Source organism: Myxocyprinus asiaticus, chromosome 39 (genome assembly GCF_019703515.2).
Source record: "Myxocyprinus asiaticus isolate MX2 ecotype Aquarium Trade chromosome 39, UBuf_Myxa_2, whole genome shotgun sequence".
Taxonomy (NCBI): Eukaryota; Metazoa; Chordata; class Actinopteri; order Cypriniformes; family Catostomidae; genus Myxocyprinus; species Myxocyprinus asiaticus.
In genome coordinates this window covers 2613440-2637500 of record NC_059382.1, presented here as the reverse complement: position 1 = coordinate 2637500, position 24061 = coordinate 2613440, and the positions used below count along the sequence as shown (strand labels likewise).

The 24061-nt window shown below is 40.8% G+C and overlaps 1 protein-coding gene across 4 annotated transcripts in view; it reads left to right on the top strand.

The window, feature by feature from the left end:
* LOC127429919 (diacylglycerol kinase delta-like) overlaps positions 1–24061 on the top strand; it is a 55123-nt gene that overhangs the window by 13107 nt on the left and 17955 nt on the right. For 2 of the 4 annotated variants that reach the window (XM_051679279.1, XM_051679281.1), the window contains exons 4-18: positions 13367–13471; positions 14306–14438; positions 17178–17284; positions 18502–18627; positions 18892–18994; positions 19705–19867; positions 20004–20112; positions 21785–21924; positions 22017–22107; positions 22301–22395; positions 22487–22586; positions 23098–23371; positions 23451–23585; positions 23752–23880; positions 23958–24051. In XM_051679279.1, the coding sequence (XP_051535239.1) occupies positions 13367–13471; positions 14306–14438; positions 17178–17284; positions 18502–18627; positions 18892–18994; positions 19705–19867; positions 20004–20112; positions 21785–21924; positions 22017–22107; positions 22301–22395; positions 22487–22586; positions 23098–23371; positions 23451–23585; positions 23752–23880; positions 23958–24051 (1904 nt within the window). Of the gene's footprint in view, positions 1–3259; positions 4714–13366; positions 13472–14305; positions 14439–17177; positions 17285–18501; positions 18628–18891; positions 18995–19704; positions 19868–20003; positions 20113–21784; positions 21925–22016; positions 22108–22300; positions 22396–22486; positions 22587–23097; positions 23372–23450; positions 23586–23751; positions 23881–23957; positions 24052–24061 lie in introns of all 4 variants that reach the window. The other 2 variants (XM_051679282.1, XM_051679280.1) reach the window with 2 other exon arrangements.

Genomic DNA, 24061 nt, shown 5'->3' with positions numbered 1-24061 from the left:
ATAGGAGATTCTATTGTAAAGACAGTGGAAATAGAGACTCCAGCCACTATTGTTAAATGCATTTCGGGGGCTCAGGCATCTGACATCAGATAAAATTTACAAGTGCTGGCTAATGCTAAACGTAGATTTTCTAAAATTGTTTTTCATGTCGGCACTAACGATGTCCGGCTTCGTCAGTCGGAGATCACTAGAGATAATGTTAAAGAGGTTTGTGAACTTGCAAAAATGATGTCAGACACTGTAATATGCTCTGGCCCCCTCCCTGCTTGTTGTGGTGACAAGGTTTATAGTAGATTAGTGTTACTGAATGGCTGGATGCCTGAGTGGTGTCTGGAGAATAGCATAGGATTTATAGACAATTGGAAGAGTCTTTGGGGTAGACCTGACCTGCTAAAGAGAGACGGACTCAATCCCTCCAGGGAAGATGCCGCTCTCATAGTCTTAATAGTAATAGTATTTGACTAACTGGGGCCCAGGTCAGAAAGCAGACAAACTGGTTAATCCGAACGTCTGCTAGCTGCCTTGAGACGTCACACAGGTCACATAAACTACAACACATAGAGACTGTATCACCTAGATATCATATAGAGAGTGTCTGTTCCCCGAACTACCAAACACAAACCCCTCACTAAATAATTTAGAAAAAAATTGGATTAAGGTCAAACTTAAAAAAATGAAAAAAAAATGAAGATAAACATCATATAAAGGTAGGGCTACTAAACATTAGATCTGTTTCAACCAAAGCACTCATTGTAAATGAAATTATCACAGATCATAGTTTGGATGCACTCTGTTTGACTGAAACCTGGCTTAAACCGGATGAATATATTAATTTAAATGAATCTACTCCCCCAAGTTATTGTTATAAACGTGAGTCTCATCCAAAGAGTCGAGGAGGAGGTGTTTTTGGTGTTACTTGTAGGTGTTGCTACAAGTGAAGTTTTTGGTGTTACTCAGAGGACAGGATATATGTAAGTTTAAGTGTTTTGAACTAATAATGCTTAATATGACACCGTCAGATATAAATAAAAAATCTCTGTCATCTTTTGCCCTTGATACAGTATATAGATCACCCGGGTGGTATTCTGATTTCTTTGGAGAATTTGCAAATTTTCTATCAGATCTAGTAGTTAATGTAGATAGAGCTTTAATTGTTGATGACTTCAACATTCACAGAAATAATGAAAATGACACATTTGGATTAGCATTTATCGATATTCTCAACTCTCTTGCAGTCAGAACAAATGTGACAGGACCAACTCATCACCATAACCATACGCTAGATTTAATTCTGTCATATGGAGTTGATGTTGATACTATAGAAATTCTACCGCAGAGCGATGACATCTCAGATCATTACCTATTCTCTTGTATGCTGCGATCAGCTAATGTTACTCAATCTACACCACTATCATTCAGGAAGAACTATTCTTTCCACCACTAAAGATAGCTTCACTAATAATCTTCCAGATCTATCTCATATACTCAGTAAGCCACAAAGTCTAGAAGAACTTGATGTAATAGCAGCAAATATAAATACAGTCTTCTCTAGCACTCTTGATAGTGTCGCCCCTATTCGATTAAAGAAAATGAAAGAAAAAAGCCCTGCACCATGGTACAATGATCACACTCATACTCTCAATAGAGCAGCTCAGAAAATGGAGCGCAAGTGGAAGAATACAAAATTAGAGGTATTTCGCGGTGCATGGAAGGATAGTGTCTGTAGCTACAGACAGGCACTAAAAGCTGCCAGGTCAGCATATTTTAACAAACTCATAGAAAATAACCACAACAATCCTAGGTGTTTATTCAGTGGCTAAATTGTGGCTAAATTAGTTAGGAATAAAGCCTCAGCTGAACCAGATATTCCATCGCAGCACAATAGTAATGACATCATGAATTTCTTTACTGATAAAATAGAAATCATCAGAAATAAAATTGGGAATTATGCAGTTGTCTGTCACAGTACCTGTGTCTCATAATTTTCCTCATGTGCAACTTCAATCCTTCACTGTCATAGGTCATGAAGAGCTAACAAAACTTAGCAAAACATCAAAATCAACAACATTATGTTAGACCCAATACAAACTAAACTCCTAAAAGAGGCATTCCCTGTAATCTCAGAACCTCTTCTTAATATTATTAACTCCTCGCTATCCTCAGGACTTGTCCCAATAAACTTTAAAATGGCAGTTATCAAACCGCTTATTAAGAAGCCACAGTTTGATCCTGGAGAATTGGCTAATTATAGACTGATTTCAAATCTCCCATTTATGTAAAAAATACTAGAAAAGGTAGTGTCCTCCCAACTATGTTCACTTCTACAGAGAAATAGTATATATGAACAATTTCAGTCAGGATTTAGGCCCCATCACAGTACAGAGACTGCATTTATTTAGGGAGGGTAGAGTCACATGGGGTAGCCTCCTCGTGGTCGCGATTAGTGGTTCTCGATCTCAATGGGGCGTGTGGTAAGTTGTGCGTGGATCGTGGAGAGTAGCATGAGCCTCCACGTGCTGTGAGTCTCCTCGGTGTCATGCACAACGAGTCACGTGATAAGATGTGCGGATTGACAGTTTCAGAAGCGGAGGCAACTGAGACTTGTCCTCTGCCACCCGGATTGAGGTGAGTAATCGCGCCACCACAAGGACCTACTAAGTAGTGGGAATTGGGCATTCCAAATTGGGGAGAAAAAGGGGATATAAATTAAAAAAAAAAAAGTTAAGTATGGAGTGCCACAGGAGTCAGTTTTAGGGCCTCTGCTTTTCTCCTTATACATGCTTCCCCTGGGAGATATTATCAGGAATCATGGAATAAGTTTCCACTGTTATGCCGACAATACCCAACTTTATATTTCTTATAAACCCAGCGAAATTTCACAATTCTCCAAATTTGCAGAGTGTATCAATAAAATCAAAGATTGCATGGCTAGAAATTTCCTTCTACTAAATTCCAACAAAACAGAGGTACTAATTATTGGGCCAAAAAATATAATTTGACTCTCAATGGATGTACTATTACGTCATCTTCTGCAGTGAAGAACTTATATTTGATACCAATATGTCCTTTGAAAATCACATTTCCAATGTTTGTAGAACAGCATTCTTCCACTTCAGAAATATTGTTAAGACACATGCTCTCTGTTGCTGATGCTGAAAAACTAATTCATACAGTCATGACCTCAAGACTAGATTATTGTAATGCATTACTGGATGTACTTCAAGTTCAATAAATAAACTTCATAACCTTTGGTTACCAGAGCCGGCCAGATCCAGCTCCGTTCCTGCTTGGTGTCGTACTCCACTGCTATTTGTCTCTGAGTGATGACGACTACATGCAGCCGGTGCCAGCCAGACATCACTTCAGTCTTTTGACTTCAGAGGATGAACTGATGCCAACTCCAACTGTAAGACATGGGATACTTCATATGCCACTGCCTGAACCTTGGACTTATGACCGGCCGGTTGAACTGCGAGGCACCTCACTGATCTCTGCCTGCATCACCTCGGTCTAATGATGGACTACACTCTTATAATGGAATGCATAGACTATCAATTAATTGCCAACAAAACCCTTCATCAGACAACTAACAAAGGACAATGCATCTATGTGAACTTCTGCAGTTAATCCAGGATGAACTTCAAAGACAGTCATTAATCTTACAGTTCATACAAAATCTTTGTTTCAGCACTGGCCCTTAACACTTACTTTCTAATTTTAAACCATGACTTGGACTGCACATAAATAACTAATATTGGCATTATATTCATGTTGTTTAGTCAGAGGGGAACTGGCCCCCACATTGAGGCCAGTCTCACATGGAGTTTTGTGTTCCTTTCCAAAGTCGCCTTCAGCTTGCTCACTGGGGTTCTAAATACAATTATATTTAATACAACTATTTAATTATATATTTTTATGCACAATTTACAATTACATAATGATGACTGTAAGACTTTATAGATATTACAGTTTCATTTTCTGTTAATGCATGATTTTCTGTAAAGCTGCTTTGAAACGATGTGTGTTGTGAAAAGCGCTATACAAATAAAAATGACTTGACACACACACACACACACACACACACACACACACACACACACACAGATGTCTGCTAAATGGGGACATCTATCGTTTTTATATAAAGCTTACTGTAATTATTATAAACAGACACTTTTTTTGCATTAATAGAATTTTAAAAATAATTATTTAATTTATGCATTAATCGTTTTACAAATTGAGGATGTCCCAAAATGTGTCCAAAGGGAGGTTTTGTCAGATTTTGCTCACTTCTGGTTACAAAATTATAGCCAAGTAACCACACACACACACACACACACACACACACACACACACACACACACACACTGGAGTCTGTTTATTCTGGTAAACAAAAGTGTGAGAGAGAGAGAGAGAGTGTGTATGTGTGTGTGTTTGTTTTCATACTCATTTTTGCTCTGGTGGTGATGTGTTGGTTAGTGGGTGGGGTCTCTGAAAGGAAGTGGGTCTGTGAGTCACTGAGATGGAAAGAGGGAGGAGTCTGTGAAAGACTGAGGGGAGGAAAAGAGATGGATCAGCTGAGGAAAGAGAGAAAATGAAGAATTAGCTGTCTCATAAACTGCTCAACAAACTACGCAGACAAACAGAAAGAGAGGAGAGAGAGACAGACAGAGAGAGACGAGCCTTCAAGGAGCATCTGGATTCTGCCAGCAATAAGTAAGAGGAAAGAATGTGTGGAATGAAGGAAAATGTGTGTGGATTTGCTTAGCTATATTTAGATACAAAATTGTCTCCAGAAATGTAGTAAATCTGGCAAAACCTCCCTTTTGGGGATCTTCTCAAAGTTAAAAAGGATTTATCAGTAAAGTAAATGCTTTTTTTTATGTTTCGAGTTTGGGTTAGTCTGTAGTCATTGGAATTAGCTTATAAATATAAAAACAATAGTCAGTGGTTTGGACATTTATATAAAATTTGTGTGTTTCCAACAATGTGTTCAGTGTCTGTGTTTTGGCCTTGGGCTTAATATAACACTTCAGTGTGTGTGTTTTATTGATAAACAGTTTCGATTAAATCTGTAGCTGTGTGTTAATAATAAGCTTTGTCTTCAATGAGAGTTTTAATTGAGGATTATAAATGTAAGTTTTGTATAATGCATCATAAATAGATATGACATTTAAGTTGAGGGGTCTGTATCAAAGATGTGTTGCTCTAGTATTCTTCATGGTATGTTATGGAATTGCATTATTATGCTTGAAATTCATAATTTTCGATGCAAAAATAGAACATGTGCAGGCATTATTTCTACCTGACCTGATTCACACAAAATAACAGTCGTTAGTGGTGTTGGTAGTCATATTTAAAGGAATATTCCGGGTTCAATACAAGTGAAGCTCAATCGACAGCATTTGTGGCATAATGTTGATAACCATAAAAATTAATTTTGACTCGTCCCTCCTTTTTCTTTAAAAAAACAAAACAAAAAAAAAAACACAAATCTGTGTTCCAGTGTTCCACTTGCAATGGAAGTCAATGGGGCCAATCCTTAAACGTTAAAATACTCACTGTTTCAAAAGTATAGACACAAGATATAAACAATATGTGTGATTAAACATGATTTTAGTGTGATAAAATCCCATCAAGTCATCCAATTTTACAACTGCGTTGCCATGACAACACACTGCCATAAACCCTGTAATCCCGATAAATGACGATTTCAACAACTTTACAGCTCAAATAATACATGAGTTTTAGTAGAAGAATTCATGTAAGTGCTTTTATCAAATAATAAGCTTCATATTTCTGCCTTTAAACCCTCCACAAATTGGCCCCATTGACTTCCATTGTAAGTGCAACACTGAAAACCACAACTTTTGCTTTTTTTTTCCCCTCCATAAAATATTTTTTATCCTGGGGAATACAAAAATTTAAGAGGCTGGGGAGATGAGCAATGAGGGTGTCACAGTCTGTCTCCCTCATGTTTTTCAAGGACTCTTATTTTGAAGTTTTCCTCCTGACTACATCTCCCAGAGTGCACTGCCCTGATCACTTCCAGCTTTTCCTCATCATCCTCACCTGTCTTCCATCCCCTCACTTCCTCCCACAGTGGACGCCCTCCAGCCTGCCACGGCTCCTCCCTCGAAGCCTGCCACGGTCAACGAGCCAGAGCCCACGCCTGTAGCCTCGACCGTCCCAGAGCCCACGCCTGTAGCCTCGACCGTCCCAGAGCCCACGCCTGTAGCCTCGACCGTCCCAGAGCCCATGCCTGTAGCCTCGACCGTCCCAGAGCCCACGCCTGTAGCCTCGACCGTCCCAGAGCCTGATTTCATGGAGCTTATTGACTTTGATTCCATTCCCACCTGTATGCCCACCCAGTGTACTCCTCTGCTGGCTCTGCCCAACATCATGGACACCCTAGTTCCGTCCAGTACCCTGGTCCTTCCTCCTCCGCTGGCTCCACTCAGGACACTTCCTCCTCCTCCTGGTCAGCCGGCTCCTCCCGCATCACCGACTCAAGGGGAACCTCAAACCCTCCGACTCCGCCTAGATCCTCCGAGCCCTGGACTCCACCTTGGCCCTTCATTTCCTCAGTCCCACTTCAGCTCTGTCCCTTTGGCTCCACCGTGGTCCTACAGCCAACCGGCTTCTCCGGGGTCCCTCGTCCCTCCAGCTCCACCTTGGTCAGTCGGTCACCTGGCTCCACCTCAGCTCTCCAATCCTCCAGCTACGCTTCGTCACTCCGAGCCTCCATCTTTACCAGGGACCTCCTTCCCTACGGCTCCACCTCAATCCCACTGGCTCCACCTCTGTCCTCAGATCCCCCAGCTCTGCCTCGGTCCTCTGAACCTTCAGCTCCACCCTGGCCCTTCAAGCCGTTGGCTACTCTCCGGGCACCAAGTTCCCTGGCTCCGCCCCTCAGAGTCTTCCATGGCTCCGCCCTCTTCCCTTGAGTCTCCTCCTCCAGTGGTTCCGCCTCCGGATCAATTTCCAGCCCTGAAGCCGCCCCCAGGCCTCCTGATCATCCCCCTTGGATCCTTCACCTTCTGTGTCACCCTACCCTCCTAATCGGTCTTTGGGCGCCAGGAGTTGCCCTTTAAAGAGGGGGTAATGTCACAGTCTGTCTCCCTCATGTTTTTCAAGGACTCTTATTTTGAAGTTTTCCTCCTGACTACATCTCCCAGAGTGCACTTCCCTCATTACTTCCAGCTGTTCCTCATCCTCACCTGTCTTCCATCCCCTCATTAGTTCCTTTTATGTATATATACCCTCCAGTTTTGTTCATTGATTGTCAGTCCTTGAAGTGTTACGTTGAGATGTTATGCTTTATAGTTTGTTCCACTCCAGCAATTCCTATTAAAAGATTGAAAAGTATCTACTCCTGCGTCTCCACTCTTCCTCTCCAAGAACCCAACGTTACAGAGGGAGTTTGTCATATTTCTTTCCCTGCAATTACTGAGGACATGCGATTATAAAGTCTGGCATCAACTCACAATCTTTATCTAAAAGTAAAAAAATCAAGAAAATATATTATGTGGTCCCTAATGTGTTGAAACATAGCAATAAATCAGTTATAAATAGAATAAATGTTCCTTTAGAACCCTTTTTAGGGTTAAAGAAAATGAGGGACGAGTTGAAATTAATCTGTGGTAATCAACATAATGCCACAAAATGTTGATTGAGTTTAACGTGTATTGAACCCAGAATATTCCTTTAAGATGCAAAGGTTCAGTATTTATCCACTAACACTTACCTTTAGTGAAAATGCTACAACTTACAATGTGAACAATGAAAGGATCCTTCTATCAAGGGTCTGTCTTTTTAAATTTATAATTAAGGACTTTAATGTGTCTTATATTGAGGAGGCTGTATGGATACTGACTTAAGAAAAGCAACCAAGGGCTCTATAAACATCCCAATAAAATTCATGTTATGTCAGTAGCCTTCGGCCCAAATGATTGCATCACATGTAATGCAGATTATATCAGTGTTTCTTGGACAGTCAGGTGGTTTTGCTCTGAACGGGAAGGATGTCCCAGTTAGGTCCAAGACTGCATGTGCTTCAAAAGACGACAGCAGGCTCTGTTGTGTAATAGTGTCAGATTGTGATGGATGCTTTGGGTTGTGTCTCAGCAGTGTATTTTTGTGTATTCGTTTTTAAAGTGTTGATATATAAAACTATTCTCTAAGCGACACCAAATGGAATCGCAAAAATCATGATCAAACATCCCACTCGTCTGTAATTATTTGGACAAACAGATAATCCCTCCATAAACTCACAGCATTAGTTGAGCCAGAATGATCCGGGTTTCAAAACAACTAAAGCTCAATTGACAGCAGTTTTGCCGTAATGTTGATTACAACTAAATTATTTTAGACTCATCTAAAAACTAAAAATCAGAAATCATGGTTACAGTGAGACACTTACAATAGAAGTCAATGGGGTCAATCTGTAAACATTAAAATACTCACTGTTTCAAAAGTATAACCACAAGAGGTAAACAATATGTGTGTTAACATGATTTTAGTGTGATAACCGCATCTGTGTAAAGTTAGATACAATATTACAACTGCATTGTCATGTCGACGCAACGCAGGTAAACCCTGCTGTAACATCGGAAAACCCCTGCTTTTGCCGATAACCCATTAATCGGCTGATCATTTTTAAAATGGATTCATAGAAGGGGGGAAAAAAAACGTAGTCTTTCCTTAGTTTGACAACCACAGACATAGAGGTTACAAGAGTCCAAAATTAATATAATCCCAGATTTAGTTTACTGTTCAACCAAATCCCAGTTATAACCAGATAAAGATCTGGTGCATAATGTGAGACTTTTAACTATAAACAAGTTCGAAACACACCAGTGACTCTTATTTTGAAATGGATACTTAGTTGCATTACAAGAAGAAGAAGAAAGCCTTTATTATTGTCACACATTATACATTTTCATATATACAGTGAAATTTATTTGTTTTCACATATCCCAGCTAAGCTGGGGTCAATGTGCAGGGTCAGCCATGATATGGCGCCCCTAGAGCAGATAGGGTCAAGGGCCTTGCTCAAGGACCCAACAGTGGCATCTTGGCAGTGTTGGGGCTTGAACCCTGACCTTATGGTCAGTAACCCAGAGCCTTTAACCGCTGAGCTACCACTGCCCCTCCTTGCATATCCTTGCACATCCTTTTAACTGTTACATCCGCCAGGCTGTCTGCTTGGGGACGGAGGGGTCGCTGTCGGCCGTCGAGAGCTGGAGGAACCGCTGTCGTCTGCCGATATGTAAGAATGTACAATGCTCTATATGTAAGAATATTCCAAATAATATTTTGTACTGATGTAAATTTAGATTAGATAGAGGTTTAATAAAGAATAAATTTTCTTTTTATTCACTAGAGATGAGGTTGGCGACATGATGTATGTGCTGACATGGCTTATTTCCATAAAGTCGCTTTTTTCTTTGCATTCCCACGCTTCACATTTTGAACACTTGATTATTTAACCAAAATAACAAAGCATGCATTGGATAGCAAGTGAGGATGTAAAAAATATGGATATATCGATATACCTCTAGTATTTTAGTATTTACGGGTTGGCCCCATTTAATTCTATTGTAAGTGCCTCACTGTAACTGCAGTCTTTGCCTTTTTTAAATAAATGAGCATTAACATGTCAATTTCTTTTATGGTAATCAACAATACGGCACAAATGCTGCCAGAGCTTAGCTTGTGTTAAACCTGGAACATTCCTTATACTGTAAGTGTTCTGAAATGTACTACCAAAAGCAACGTTATTGAGACTGTGCAAAGTGCATTCATATTTAATGAGGCAAGCTGTGATGAGGAGGAGGGCGTGGCTGGGCCGTGAGGGTGCACGACCGGTGATGAATCAGCTGATCAGCGGGAGAGTGAGATAAAGGGGAGCCAGAGACGGCAGTTCGAGAGAGAGAGAGAGACGCACACGGCTGCTTTGTGTGTGTCTGTGTTCATGTTTTTAAGTTGAGTTATATCATTAAACGTTGTTTACTGTTCGGCCGGTTCCCGCCGCCTCCTTGCACGTCCTTGTAACTGTTACATCCGCCAGGCCATCTGCTTGGGGACGGAGGGGTCGCTGCCGGCCGTCGTGAGCTGGAGGAACCGCTGTCGTCTGCCGAGAAGGGGAGGAGCAGTTCTGTCCAGCAGGGGTTGGAGGGCTCGCAACACACACGTGCATCTTCACGGCCCGGCCACGCCCTCCTCCTTGTCATACAAGCATTGTTGAGTTGGTTGTTGTATGTTGCTTGTTTTTTGTCAATACTATTCTAGTATAATACCATTTTTCTTTACATTATACACCTTTGACACCACAGTTCAGAGGTTTATACCCCAAAGCAGTGATAATTCTCATTCCACAATGGCCTTAACCAATGGTTAAGAAGATGTTAACCCAAGTGTTCATTTGTCTTTTCTTTGCTAAAATTCTTCCTTTATCCCAACTTAATATGCAGGCCATTCATGGACTGGTTTCCTTTGAAAAGTTCAACTAACTGTTTGAGTTTGGAGCAGGATTGTCTGTTTGTCCAACCAATGGAAGATGACAGGGGAGTATTCAGGAAACCTGTTTAAATCATTTTTATTTTAGATTTGTGTTTAGAAAGTCTTTATTGTTGCAATTTAGTCTGGTGACACTAGTTGCTCTGAAATGACTCACTTCAGCTTTAACTCAGGGTTAAGCATTCTGTGAAAAGCCCTGCGGTGTCCGATTAGATTGAAAGAGATATTTCATTAGGTGCGTTATTGGATTAGTACAGCAGCTGTGCGTTACAGTGTTAAACAGGATGTGTTTAGCTTATGTAACCGAACCCAAAAAGCTCCTTTAGTCGCATGACCGGCAATACAGCAGTTGTGATAATGTGTGTGTTTGTGATAAAAGTATCTTATAATCCACATCCAAGACATTTACCAGATGTACACTGTCTGTCAGAGGTGTGTCACTTGAGATGGAGGTGTCTGTATATTTTAGTTTGCTTTATGAGGCAGCTTTTGCACTCCTTTGCGAAATGATTAATATGACTGATTTGGGAATGTGTGTGTGTTTGGGAATGTGCTGGCGGAGGAAATGCGCAAGTTATTTTAATCCATGTGGGAACTGATGACTCTTTGTTAGCAGCTAGAGGAAACTGAATGGGAAGTTGACGTCCACAAACACTCACTCACTCACTCACTCACTCACTCACACACACACTCACTCACTCACTCACTCACTCACTCACACACACACACACACACACACACACACACACACACACACACACACACACACACACATGTTGGTGCAGCTATCATTATGAGGACTCTCCATAGACATAATGATTTTTATACTGTATGAACTATAGATTCTGTCCCCTATCCCTAACCCTACCCCTAAACCTAACCCTCACCAAAAAATTTCTGCATTTTTACTTTTTCAATAAAACATCATTTTGTATGTTTTTTAAGTGATTTGAATTATGGGGATACTAGGAATGTCCTCATAACCACATTTATAGCATAATACCCTTGTAATTACCAGTTTATAACCTAAAAAATGTCCTCGTAAACCACTTAAACCTGCCCACACACACACACACACACACACTCACCTCACAGACACACACACAGACACACACACGCACAGACACACACACGCACAGACACACACACACACAGACACACACAGACACACATGCACACACACACACACACACTCTCTCACACACTCACACACACACACACACTCTCAAACAGACACACACACACACACACACACACACACACATTCCCACACACACACACTCTCACACACACTCACACACACACTCTCACACACACACACACTCACACACTCTCAAACACACACACTCTCACACACTCTCACACACTCTCTCAAACACACTCTCTCAAACACACACACTCTCATACACATTCACACACTTTCTCAAACACACACACTCTCTCACACACTCTCTCACACACACTCACACACTTTCTCAAACTCACACACTCTCTCAAACATACACACTCTCTCACACACACACTTTTTTTAGGCCGTTGAATGCAGTTGTTTAATTGTAAAGGTTTGTCTTTTGACGATATTCAATATCTTGGGATTTGTGTTCCTGTAGCTCTACAGGTGTTAGCAACACCGAGATCATGGGTTTGATTCCCAGACATCACACAAACTAACAAGAAATGTTTGCCTTTAATGCACTATATAAAGTGCTGGGAAGATTACTTCTGAATTCTAACCGGGCATTGATTACATATTACATGGCAGAAATGGCAATCAGGAATGCAATCTCGCAGATTACATTTTGGGGTAATCTAATCCGATTACTTTTGGAATACTTCCAACCTAACTCTTTTATCTGATGTCACTTGCTTTCCTTATGGAAGCTTTAATCGAAATATGGACAGGTTCCCAGGGCGCGTTACACAAACGTGGTCATGCAATTTCTCCATTTAACAAACCCCATTCATTTATGGTAAGTGATCAGAGCATTTATATTTGGGAATGTACATCACAAAACGGCCTCAAAGTTATCGCAGAGTACAAAAGCAATTCGGGAAACTAAAACTGTTTTTACGCCGCTAATGCAATTGGATTACATTGTGAATATGAAATGATGTGAATTTGGGCATTTTTATGCGAGTTTACATTGCACATTGATGATTTCCCCCCGTGTTGCCTTAAAAGTGACGTTATTTCTGTACATCCAGTGGTCAAACGCTGATTTATACCGCTCCATCTTCACCTGGCTAATGACGAGTATCGAGTTTTAGGTCTGCGAAAACACTCGGAAGAGTTACTGCTTAAATCAGTATACTGTATAACATATATCACTACTGTATCACTCCGCTTCACTATTTGTATCACTCCGCTTGTGTTCGTGCTGTTCTGAACTAAAATGTAAGAGAGCAGCGCAGATAAGAGCAGCTAGATGAGTGTCTTTTCATTTTTCCTTGAGATTCTAGCAAGCAGGTCTTCTCTGTGCTAACACTCTCATACTCAAGAGTTGCAAGAGAAGGAAGGATCGCAAAACTTCATGGTGATATTCACAGTATTGCTTGATTTACATATCACCAGCAAAAACTGTGTTAGATAACAACAGACCTTATGTAGAAGTGTGTGTGTGTGTGTGTGTGTGTAAGTTTGACAGTGTGTTCTCTGTTCTCTTATCCTCAGTTTGTGGTACAAGCACATGGTTCCAGTGCCCTGAGCTCTTTCTAAAACCACACACACACATTAATTCAAGGTTATGTGTGTATAAAGCTGCTTACAGTATTTCAACAAATCTATTACGATTTCTTTAGTTTCACATGACTGACCCCTGAGTTTCTCTCTGTTTCTGTCTGTCTGTAGGTAATCACTCCGTGTCGTCGGTTGATTTTGTGCGCAGAGAATAGGAAAGAGATGGAGGAATGGATCGCAGCACTGAAGAGTGTTCAGAACAGAGAACACTTTGAGGTGAGTGTGTATGTATATACTATATAGTCTCACATAGACAGACTTTGACTGTCAGCATAAAGTCTGGTTCCAGAAGTAAAAATCCCTTTCATTTTCTCAGCAGGCAAATTGATCATTAACGATAACTTATAAACGTTTAAAGACAGACCTACCGTAAGCTTAGAGGTTGTTAATCGATTAGTCTGCCATCAGTCTGCATTAATTCAACTTCATTTAAAAAAAAAAAAACATGTTTAATAATGTAATTCCCGGTGAAGAACTACACTACCCATGATCCTTCAGTGAGATCCACCAATCAGAGAATCGCAGCTAACAATGTGCGCCAAAAGAGCTCTGCAGCTCCGCCCACTCTCATGACGCACTGTGAATGACGCAGTCGAGTCGCTCTCCCTACACTGTCAAACTACTTATACATTTGCATATATCTGAATATTTTGCAATGAAATTTAAGCCAAACAACTTTAAATCAGTAGTTTTCTGTTTATACATTGTTTTTTATTCAATTACATCATTTGCAATGCTTCATTGTAGTTCAATCCCTCATTAAAGATGTTAAATACACAATCTTGTATCTTTTATGGTCAAATATTTTTTGCGTCAAATCAAAGTTTGTAATGTTGTGATTCACCTCGGAGCTCGTTGGTTTGGTTCATGGCTTACAACTCTTTTATGAAGGATTTTATGAAATCCAGATGGAGAAAATGAATGGGAAAATACTTCCGGAACCAAGACGGCTGAAACAGTAAGCTGTTGCGCTGTTGTGCTCTATTGTGACAGTTTAAGTGTGCATGTGTGTATGAATACAGGCTCTGATTGGTTGTTTGTCTGCTATAGTCCACTCAGTTCAGTATGGATCACTTTTCGGGGATGCATAACTGGTACGCCTGCTCGCACGCTCGTCCCACATACTGTAACGTCTGCCGGGAGGCGCTGTCAGGGGTCACCTCTCACGGACTGTCCTGTGAAGGTTTGCTACTGTTTCATCATGATAAACTGCTGTATGTTGTTTATTTAGGTCAAAGGTGAATTATGTAATTTCAGAATTTCAAAAACAGTGACAATCATAGTGTTTACACTTTTCCATTAAATTACCAGTAGCTTGCAGTACTTGTTGTTGTCTCTGTTGTACAACCCCAATTCTGCATATCTATGTACTGATTATCATTGTCTCATGTCTGTCAAACATGTTGAGTGATCCAAACATCATCTGCAGCCTGAAACTGAACTTTTGATCAGATTTTAGGAGTGAATGCACTTAGCTGTATAGAAAGCTATACGATGCTCCCTTGCTCCCTATTTAGTGAATGACTTAACCTCCAGTGTGCTGTCTGTCTGCACTGGTCTCAGAACAGTTCTAAATGCACTTTATTTTCATCATTACTCCATATAAAGCCTCTGAAAGCAACATTTTCCAGCTTTTGCATGAATGCATTTGTTCTCAGTGCAAAAAATGCGCAGTAAATAAAAAGGAATGCATTTACTAATGTTAACGAATAGAACCGTATTGTACAGTGATAACAAAATAAAATATAATTATTTATATTAAAATGAAACAAAATGGCCCACAAATGTGTTATAGTTGAAAATTATTCAAAATAACTTTTTTCAACTTTTGAGGGAATAAGGTCCCATTGTCCACATATGTGGACTTCATCTTTATCAGCGCACTGACACATGAAAAATAAATTGATTTTTTTAAGCGGCATATCAAACGAAACTAGAGATGCTGCTCTTTACAACCAAACAGGTTTCAATCAAAAAACTCAGAGGTTTCTTACCAGAGGCACTGTTGTTGGCACTGCGCCTGTAATAGCATTTCACGGAAATCAACAGCATGCTGTTGTGTCACGTGACGTGGTGTGCCAGAAGTTTAACCCTTAAATGACAATATGGAGTCTTGTGAACAGTATTCAGTCGGTTTTAATTAATTTAAATTATGTGTTCCTTATGGCAAAGCCAAAATACAACATCCACACATGTGGACGCAGGGTCGCACAAAGTTAAATGCACACTCATTTCAAATCATATGATTGCAACATGCTCCAAAAAAGTTGGGACAGTTGAGTGTTTACCACTGTGTAACATCATAATTTCTTCTATTAACACTTATTAAATGTTTGGGCACTGAAGACACAAATTTGCAGAATTTTCCCCCATTCATCCATTATGCAGGTCTTCAGCTGTGAAGTTATACAGGGCCTTCATTGCCGTATTTTGTGCTTCAATGTGCACCACAGTTGGAGACAGGTCAGGACTGCAGGCAGGCCAATATAGCACCCGTACTCTCTGTTTATGCAGCCTTGCACTTGAAATCCTAATTCAGCATTGTCCTGCTGATAAAAGCACTTCTGAATGCGCATGATCTCCGATCCCTCAGACGTCACTTTCTTCAAAAACGTAATTCGTCTGTAATAGATTTCATGACATGGGCTCGGGAATACTTCGGTAAACCTTTGTCAGTCAACACCAGTCGCCGCTGCATCCACTGATGCAAGTTAAGGCTTTACTATGCAAAGGAGAAGCCATACATCAACACTGTCCAGAAGCACAGCAGACTTCTCTGGGCTTGGTCTCATCTGAGATGGAATGTAGAAAAGTGGAATCTTGTTTTGTTTTTCAGATGAGACCACATTTCAAATAGTTGTTGGAAAAATCAACCATTGTGTTCTCCGGGCCAAAGAGAAAAAGGACCATCCAAGTTGTTATAAGCGTCAGTACGGGTGCTAGATTGGCCTCCCTGCAGTCCTGAGCTGTCTCCAGTTGAGAATGTGTGGCGCATAATGAAGCGCAAAATATGGCAACGAAGGCCTCGAACAGTTACACAGCTGAAGACCTGCATAATGGATGAATGGGGGAAATTTCTGCGTGGTGATGCTAGGAAATGGGGATTTTGCACAGTGGTAAAAACTGGACTTACTTAAAAAATTTTAAGTGTGTTGCAATTGTGATTTAAAATGAGTGCATATTTTAAAAAAAAATAAAAAAATATAATCTCCTTTTCTCCCAATTTGGAATGCCCAATTCCCACTACTTAGTAGGTCCTCGTGGTGGCGCGGTTACTCACTTCAATCCGGGTGGTAGAGGACAAGTCTCAGTTGCTTCCGCTTCTGAGATCGTAAATCCACGCATCTTATCACGTGACTCGTTGTGCATGACACCGCGGAGACTCACAGCATGTGGAGGCTCATGCTACTCTCCACGATCCATGCACAACTTACCACACGCCCCATTGAGAGCGAGAACCACTAATCGCGACCACGAGGAGGTTACCCCATGTGACTCTACCCTCCCTAGCAACTGGCCAATTTGGTTGCTTAGGAGACCTGACTGGAGTCACTCAGCACACCCTGGATTCGAACTCGCGACTCCAGGGGTGGTACTCGCTGAGCTACCCAGGCCCCACAAAATGAGTGCATATTTTTAAAAAATAAATAAAAATGTACATTCAAAAGGTAAAACATCAAATAATGTGTTGTTGTAGTGCTTTCAATATAACACAGGGTGAACGTACTGCTTTTTGTTTTTATTAGATTTTCTATACTGTCGGAATTGGTGTTGTGTAAGCTGTGATCTAGGAGAAAGTATTTTAACAATTACACACCTCACCTTTTAGAGTGAATTTAGATGCTAAACGTGTTGTGTATAAGTGTGTGTAAATGCTGAATTACTGTCTATGTTAACTGAAACTCTGTGTTGTGTTTTACAGTATGTAAATTTAAGGCTCACAAGCGTTGTGCCGTCAGAGCCACTAATAACTGCAAATGGACAACACTGGCCTCCATCGGCAAAGACATTCTAGAGGATGAAGATGGGGTGAGTGGGTGATATTTTATTTAAGCAGGGTTCCCATAGTCATGGATGGAAAACTTTTTCAGGCCTGGAAATGTAGTTCCTTTTTGGAACTCCCGGTTATCAATGAATCTCTAGGTCTCCGTCTAACCATTAGATGACCAGGTGGAGGATCGGTGATGATCTGAGGGTGCTTCAGCAAGGCTGGAATCAGGCAGATTTGTCTTTGTGAAGGACGCATGAATCAAGCCACGTGCAAGGTTATCCTGGAAGAAAACTTGCTTCCTTCTGCTCTGACAATGTTCCCCAACTCTGAGGATTGGTTTTTCCAGCAGGACAATGCTCCATGCCTCACAGACAGGTCAATCAAGTTGTGGATGGAGGACCACCGGATCAAGTCCCTGTCATGGCCAGCCCAATCTCCAGACCTGAACCCCATTGAAAACCTCTGGAATGTGATCAAGAGAAAGATGGATGGCCACAAGCCAACAAACAAAGCTGAGCTGCTTGAATTTTTGCACCAGGAGTGGCATAAAGTCACCCAACAGCAATGTGAAAGACTGGTAGAGAGCATGCCAAGATGCATGAAAGCTGTGATTGAAAATCAGGGTTATTCCAGCAAATATTGATTTCTGAACTCTTCCTAAGAATGAACATGAACTTGTTTTCTTTGCATTATTCGAGGTCTGAAAAACCTTTTTTGTTATTTTGACCAGTCGTCATTTTCTGCAAATAAATGCTCTAAATGACAATGTTTTTATTTGGAATTTGGGAGAAATGTTGTCAGTAGTTTATAGAATAAAACAAAAATGTTCATTTTACTCAAACACATACCTATAAATAGTAAATCCAGAGAAACTGATAATTTTGCAGTGGTCTCTTCATTTCTTCAAGAGCTGTATATAAAACAAAATCGATTTGAAAAACGATCTGCCGATTAATCGGTTATTGGCCGATTATTCGGGTATCTGCCTTTTCAAACACCTTAGTTATCAGTATATATACAGTATATGCATATATCTACTGTTATGTTCATCTAGCTTTTTTAGTGTAATAACACATTCGACCTGAATAGCCCTTAGAAGGTAGCTGCTCATATAGGCACTAGACAGTTTGAAGAGATTTTTCATGTAGCCTCGAATATCTGTGATGGGTCAAATAAAATGGATGATTAAATGGTTCAATTTCAGCTCTGATCTCATGATTCATCCTGTTATGAATATCTTTCTGAACCTCTGCAGATCTCGATGCCTCATCAGTGGTTGGAGGGAAACCTGCCCGTCAGTGCAAAGTGTACCGTGTGTGATAAAACCTGCGGCAGTGTTCTGAGACTGCAGGACTGGCGATGTTTATGGTGCAAAGCCATGGTGAGTGTGTTCTTTTTACATTTAGTCATTTAGGAGATACTTTTATCCAAAGCAGCTTACACATGAGGAACAGCACAAGCAACTGGTCATTAAAGAACCAACAATATCTGCAAAATAACACTGCCAAGCTGTAAAAGTATGGTAGAGTAGTGCAGAAGTTGAGAAAAAAGGAGTTTCTTTTAGTAGTTTTTGTCATTTCATGCCACCTTAACAGTCAGTGGAAACCAGAGATGACATTTTACCATGTGTCTGTGTGTTCTTCAGGTGCATGCTGGGTGTAAAGAGCAGCTCTCTCTTAAGTGTCCGTTGGGTCAGTGTAAAGTGTCTGTGATTCCACCCACCGCTCTCAACAGCATCGACTCCGACGGTGAGCATCCAATCAGAACACCCTATCAGAAAAAAACAGTCAGAGCTCTCTCTCTCTCTTAGAGGCTGTGTCTACACTAAATACATTTTTGGTTCAAAACGCAATTAAAAATATTTTGTATTCCCTTAAGAATGTTCTTATCTTTTTTCTTAAACTGTCAACGTTTATAGCTAGATACCTTCTCAAGAATGTCTTATAATTTATCCCAAGAACTTTTAGGAATTTTTTCTTAAACCCTGTGTGACCTCTGGGACATTTTTGTCTTTTTCATTTGTATTTTTTCGATCATTTTGAATGTGTTAATGCCAACCGCATACATTTAGCCAAAGGTGTGTATTTTGGGGGGAATTTTGATATTTCAACCTCAGTTCCTATAATACATCTATAATACACTGTGTACACAAAATAGTTACACTCAGGACCTTCAGGACAAAAATGTCCCCATTGAAACCCATTAAAACTGCAATATTTGATCCCAGTGCCATTAAAGCATAAAATCATGTATTCTATGATATTATGATTTCATCACGGAGCCCTGGCTTCAAAATGTAAATTTTTTTTATATTTTCCACCAGATGGCGCCATTTTTCTCATGTTTAGCCTATGGAGCAAATACAAGCTTTTTCCCTATTTTCTGTTTGCTGTATTATAGAGCACTGCAGGACAACTGAATAAAAGATGCAGATAAAATTGTGTGTGTGTGTTTGTAGGGTTCTGGAAGGCGACGTGCCCCACGACCTGCACAAGCCCGTTGTTGGTGTTCGTCAACAGTAAAAGTGGAGACAATCAGGGTGTGAAGTTTCTACGCCGATTTAAGCAGCTTTTGAATCCCGCACAGGTGTTTGACTTAATGAATGGAGGACCTCACCTGGGGTAAGACACACACACACACAACAGTAAACACAAATCTGGTATACAGGATTGTAAAAGTAGCAAAACTTGCAGTTTTTTGTATCTTGAAATGCAAATTTGGTGTTTAACATCTTAATCATGTGTTTGTGTGTTGTAGTTTGCGTCTGTTTCAGAAGTTCGATACGTTTCGTATTCTGGTTTGTGGAGGTGACGGCAGTGTTGGTTGGGTTTTATCAGAGATCGATGCTCTGACGCTACACAAACAGGTACACACATCTATCTGTCTATCTGTCTGTCTATAGATCATTCTATCGTTCTATCTACTGTTCTGTCTGTCTCTCTGTCTGTCGTTTCATTCTGTCTGTCTATCTGTGTCTGTTGTTCTGTCGTTTTGTCTGTCTGTGTGTCTGTCTGTCATTCTGTCTGTCTGTCTGTCTGTGTGTCTGTCTGTTTTTCTATCTGTCGTTCTGTCTGTCTGTGTGTCTGTCTGTTGTTCTATCTGTCTGTGTGTCTGTCTGTTGTTCTATCTGTCGTTCTGTCTGTCTGTCTGTCATTCTGTCTGTCTATCTGTCTGTCTGTTGTTCTGTCGTTTTGTCTGTCTGTCTGTGTGTCTGTCTGTCATTCTGTCTGTCTGTGTGTCTGTCTGTTGTTCTGTCTGTCGTTCTGTCTGTCTGTGTGTCTGTCTGTTCTATCTGTCATTCTGTCTGTCTGTCTGTCATTCTGTCTGTCTGTCTGTCATTCTGTCTGTATATCTGTCTGTCAGTTGTTCTGTCGTTTTGTCTGTCTGTCTGTGTCTGTCTGTCGTTCTGTCTGTCTGTGTGTCTGTCTGTTGTTCTATCTGTCGTTCTGTCTGTCTGTCTGTCTGTGTGTCTGTCTGTTATCAGATTTATGTCATGGAAATTAATATAATCTTAACTCATTGTAATTAATGCAAATTAATGAAATTAAAATGACTAAAATCTTAAATCATGAAAGTTAATAAAATCTTAGGTCATGAAAAAGTCATGGAAAATAATAAACTATCTATCTGTCTGTCTTTTGTTCTATCTTCCGTTCTGTCTGTCATTCTGTCTGTCTGTCTTTGTCTGTCTGTCTGTTGTTGTATCTGTCGTTTTGTCTGTCTGTGTGTCTGTCTGGTGTTCTGTCGGTCTGTCTGTCTGTCTGTCTTTGTCTGTTGTTCTATCTGTCGTTTTATCTGTCTGTCTGTCTGTGTGTCTGTCTGGCATTCTGTCTGTCTTTCATTATGTCTGTCATTCTGCCTGTCTGTGTGTCTGTCTGGCATTCTGTCTGTCTGTCGTTCTATTGTTTTGTCTGTCTATCTGTCTGTCTGTCGTTCTATTGTTTTGTCTGTCTATCTGTCTGTCTCTATGTGTCTCAATTTGTCTTTCTATCTGGATGTCTGTCTGTCACTCTGTCTGTCTTTATATCATTCTGTCTATTGTTCTGTCTGTCTGTCTGTCTGTCTATCTCTGTCTGTTGTTCTATCTGTCTGTCTGTTTGGCGTTCTGTCTGTCTGTCTCAATCTGCCTGTCTGTCTATCTGTCTCTATATGTCTTTGTATCATTCTATTGTTCTTTCGTTATATCTATCATTCTGTCTGTCATTCTGCCTGTCTGTTTGTTGTTCTGTCTGCCGTTCTGTCTGTCTGTCTATTTATTTATCATTCTTTTGTTAAATCTATTGTTAGGTATGTCTGTCTATCTCTCTGTCTGTCATTCATTCTGTCTGTCTCTATGTCTGTCTATCTATTGCTCTGTCTGTCTGTCGGTTTGTCTATCATTCTATCTAGCTATGTGTCTGTCAGTCTGTCTGTCTATCTGATAGATCATAATTCAGATTGTTTCTTTGCTTATACTGGCTTCTGGTGGCCACTTCACACAAGCGCAGTAAACCATGTCTGTGTTAATATAACATTCTGATGTGTGTATATATGTGTAGTGCCAGTTGGGCGTGTTGCCACTGGGAACCGGGAATGACCTGGCGAGAGTTTTGGGGTGGGGCTCGGCGTGTGACGATGACACACAGTTACCCCAGATACTGGAGAAACTGGAGAGAGCCAGTACAAAGATGCTGGACAGGTCAGTGGTTGTGTGTGTGTGTGTGCGTACAGACATGTTCATTGTGTGTTTTTTTCCTTGACCAACATTTAACCACTTTTATTTCTCTTTAGATGGAGCATTATGGTATACGAGACCAAGTTTCCACGGCAACACTCCAGCTCCACTGTAACAGAAGACTGTAGTGAGGACTCCGAGGTAAAGGTGATTGGATTTCACTCGGGTCTGTCTGTAGACATAGCCTGTATTTGTACATTTTTGTGCGATTGTTCAGGAATTCTTGACCATTGTTTGATCTCTAACAGTCATCGATGTAAAGCAGATCCCCTGCGAGTCATACATGGCTCTGATTGGCTGCTGTGTATTTCCGCTGTTCTGATTGGCTGTTTTGGTTCAGGTGCAGCACATTCTGACTTATGAGGACTCGGTTGCAGCTCACCTCTCCAAAATACTGACGTCTGATCAGCACTCTGTGGTCATCTCCTCTGCCAAGTATGTACTGTATGCGTTTGACTCTGTGTGTGTGTGTGTGTTAGTTGTGTATTTTGACGTTTAATGTGTGTGTGTGTGTGTGTTTTATCAGAGTCCTGTGTGAGACTGTAAAGGATTTTGTCGCGAGAGTCGGCCGTGCATATGAGAAGAACACAGAAAGCTCGGAGGAATCAGAGGCCATGGCTAAAAAGGTCAGCTGTGATTGGCTGTCTGTGTAAACTGTGTTGACTTGGAAACATTGTGATTGGGCGGTGGATGTCTCAGGATGTTTGTGATTGGCTCTGGAATGACTCTGGGTTTTTCAGGGTTCACATAGTAATGGAAAGCCTGGAATAATCAGAGTACTTAAAAATATTGAGTTTCAGGTAACAGTCATTGAAATGAACAAAATTTTAAGTCATAAAAAAGTACTGAAATATAAGTAAATCTTAAGCTGGAAAAGTCATGAAAATTAAAATATGAAGTCATGAAAATTATTACAATTTTAAGTCATGAAAAAGTCTTGAAAATTATGACTTTTTTTTTATTATATAGCGTTATCCTAAGTCATGAAAATGAATAAAATCTTAAATTAGAAAGGTAATGAAAATTATATGATCTGAATTTTTCAAATCTTTATTCAGTAACCACTAACAACTAAAAGATGCGAGCACCCTGATGTTTATGACAGTGTGGTTGGCTGTTGTTTTTGATTGGCTGCAGTGTGGTGTATTAAAAGAGAAGTTGGACTCGTTATTGAAAACGTTAAACGAGGAAGCCCAGGCCACCAGTGTGATGCCCGCGCCTCCGCCCACCATCGCTGAGGAGCAGGACGACGGGGAGGGAGTGGTGCTGGCTCCGCCCACAGCCCTACCCACAGTAACTCCCTGCTCGCCCCGCCCAACCGCCTCCATCTTCAAACCGCGAGAACAGCTGATGCTCCGTGCAAACAGCCTGAAGAAAGCCATCAGACAGATCATAGAGCACACGGAGAAAGGTACGCAGTTTCAGATTACACAATCTCACACACACATGTTAATGAGACCTCATTCACACTTAAACTCTCTCTCTGTCAGCGGTGGATGAACAGAACGCTCAAACGGAGGAGGTTTTTGCTTCTCTGCCAGCGGAGGAGGAAGACGAAGATGATGAAGCTGATAAATTATCTCTACAGTCTTCATACAGCAACAGAGCACGACCCAGTAGAAGAGGTGAGAGCCCTTAAATACACACAAATAAGGCTTGCTTCTGAAATAACTAGCACTTTCACACTAGGGCTGGCAACAAAAACAGTGATAATGTCACCGTTGTTTACTCTCTCTCTCTCTCTCTCTCTCTCTCTCTCTCTCTCTCTCTATGTCTCTCTATGTCTCTCAGCCTCTAAGACTCCTTGTGAGAAGCTCATCAATAAAGGGAGTCTGTTGATTGGTAGCTCCGCCTCACTCCCTGCCCAGACAGGAAGCAGGGAGAATATGCCCATGCTGAACACCAAGATCCTCTACCCAAGTAAGAGCAGCAGTTGTCATGGAAACAGCCGCATCTTGTGTGCTGTTCAACAGCTCATAATGTGTGTGTGTTTGTAGGTCTCAGGGCAGGTGTGTCGGGCTCTTTCAGTGGTTCAGTCATCAGCAGGCTGTTGGTGAATGCCGACCTGTTCAACTGTGACCCAGAGAACCTGTAGGTCTCT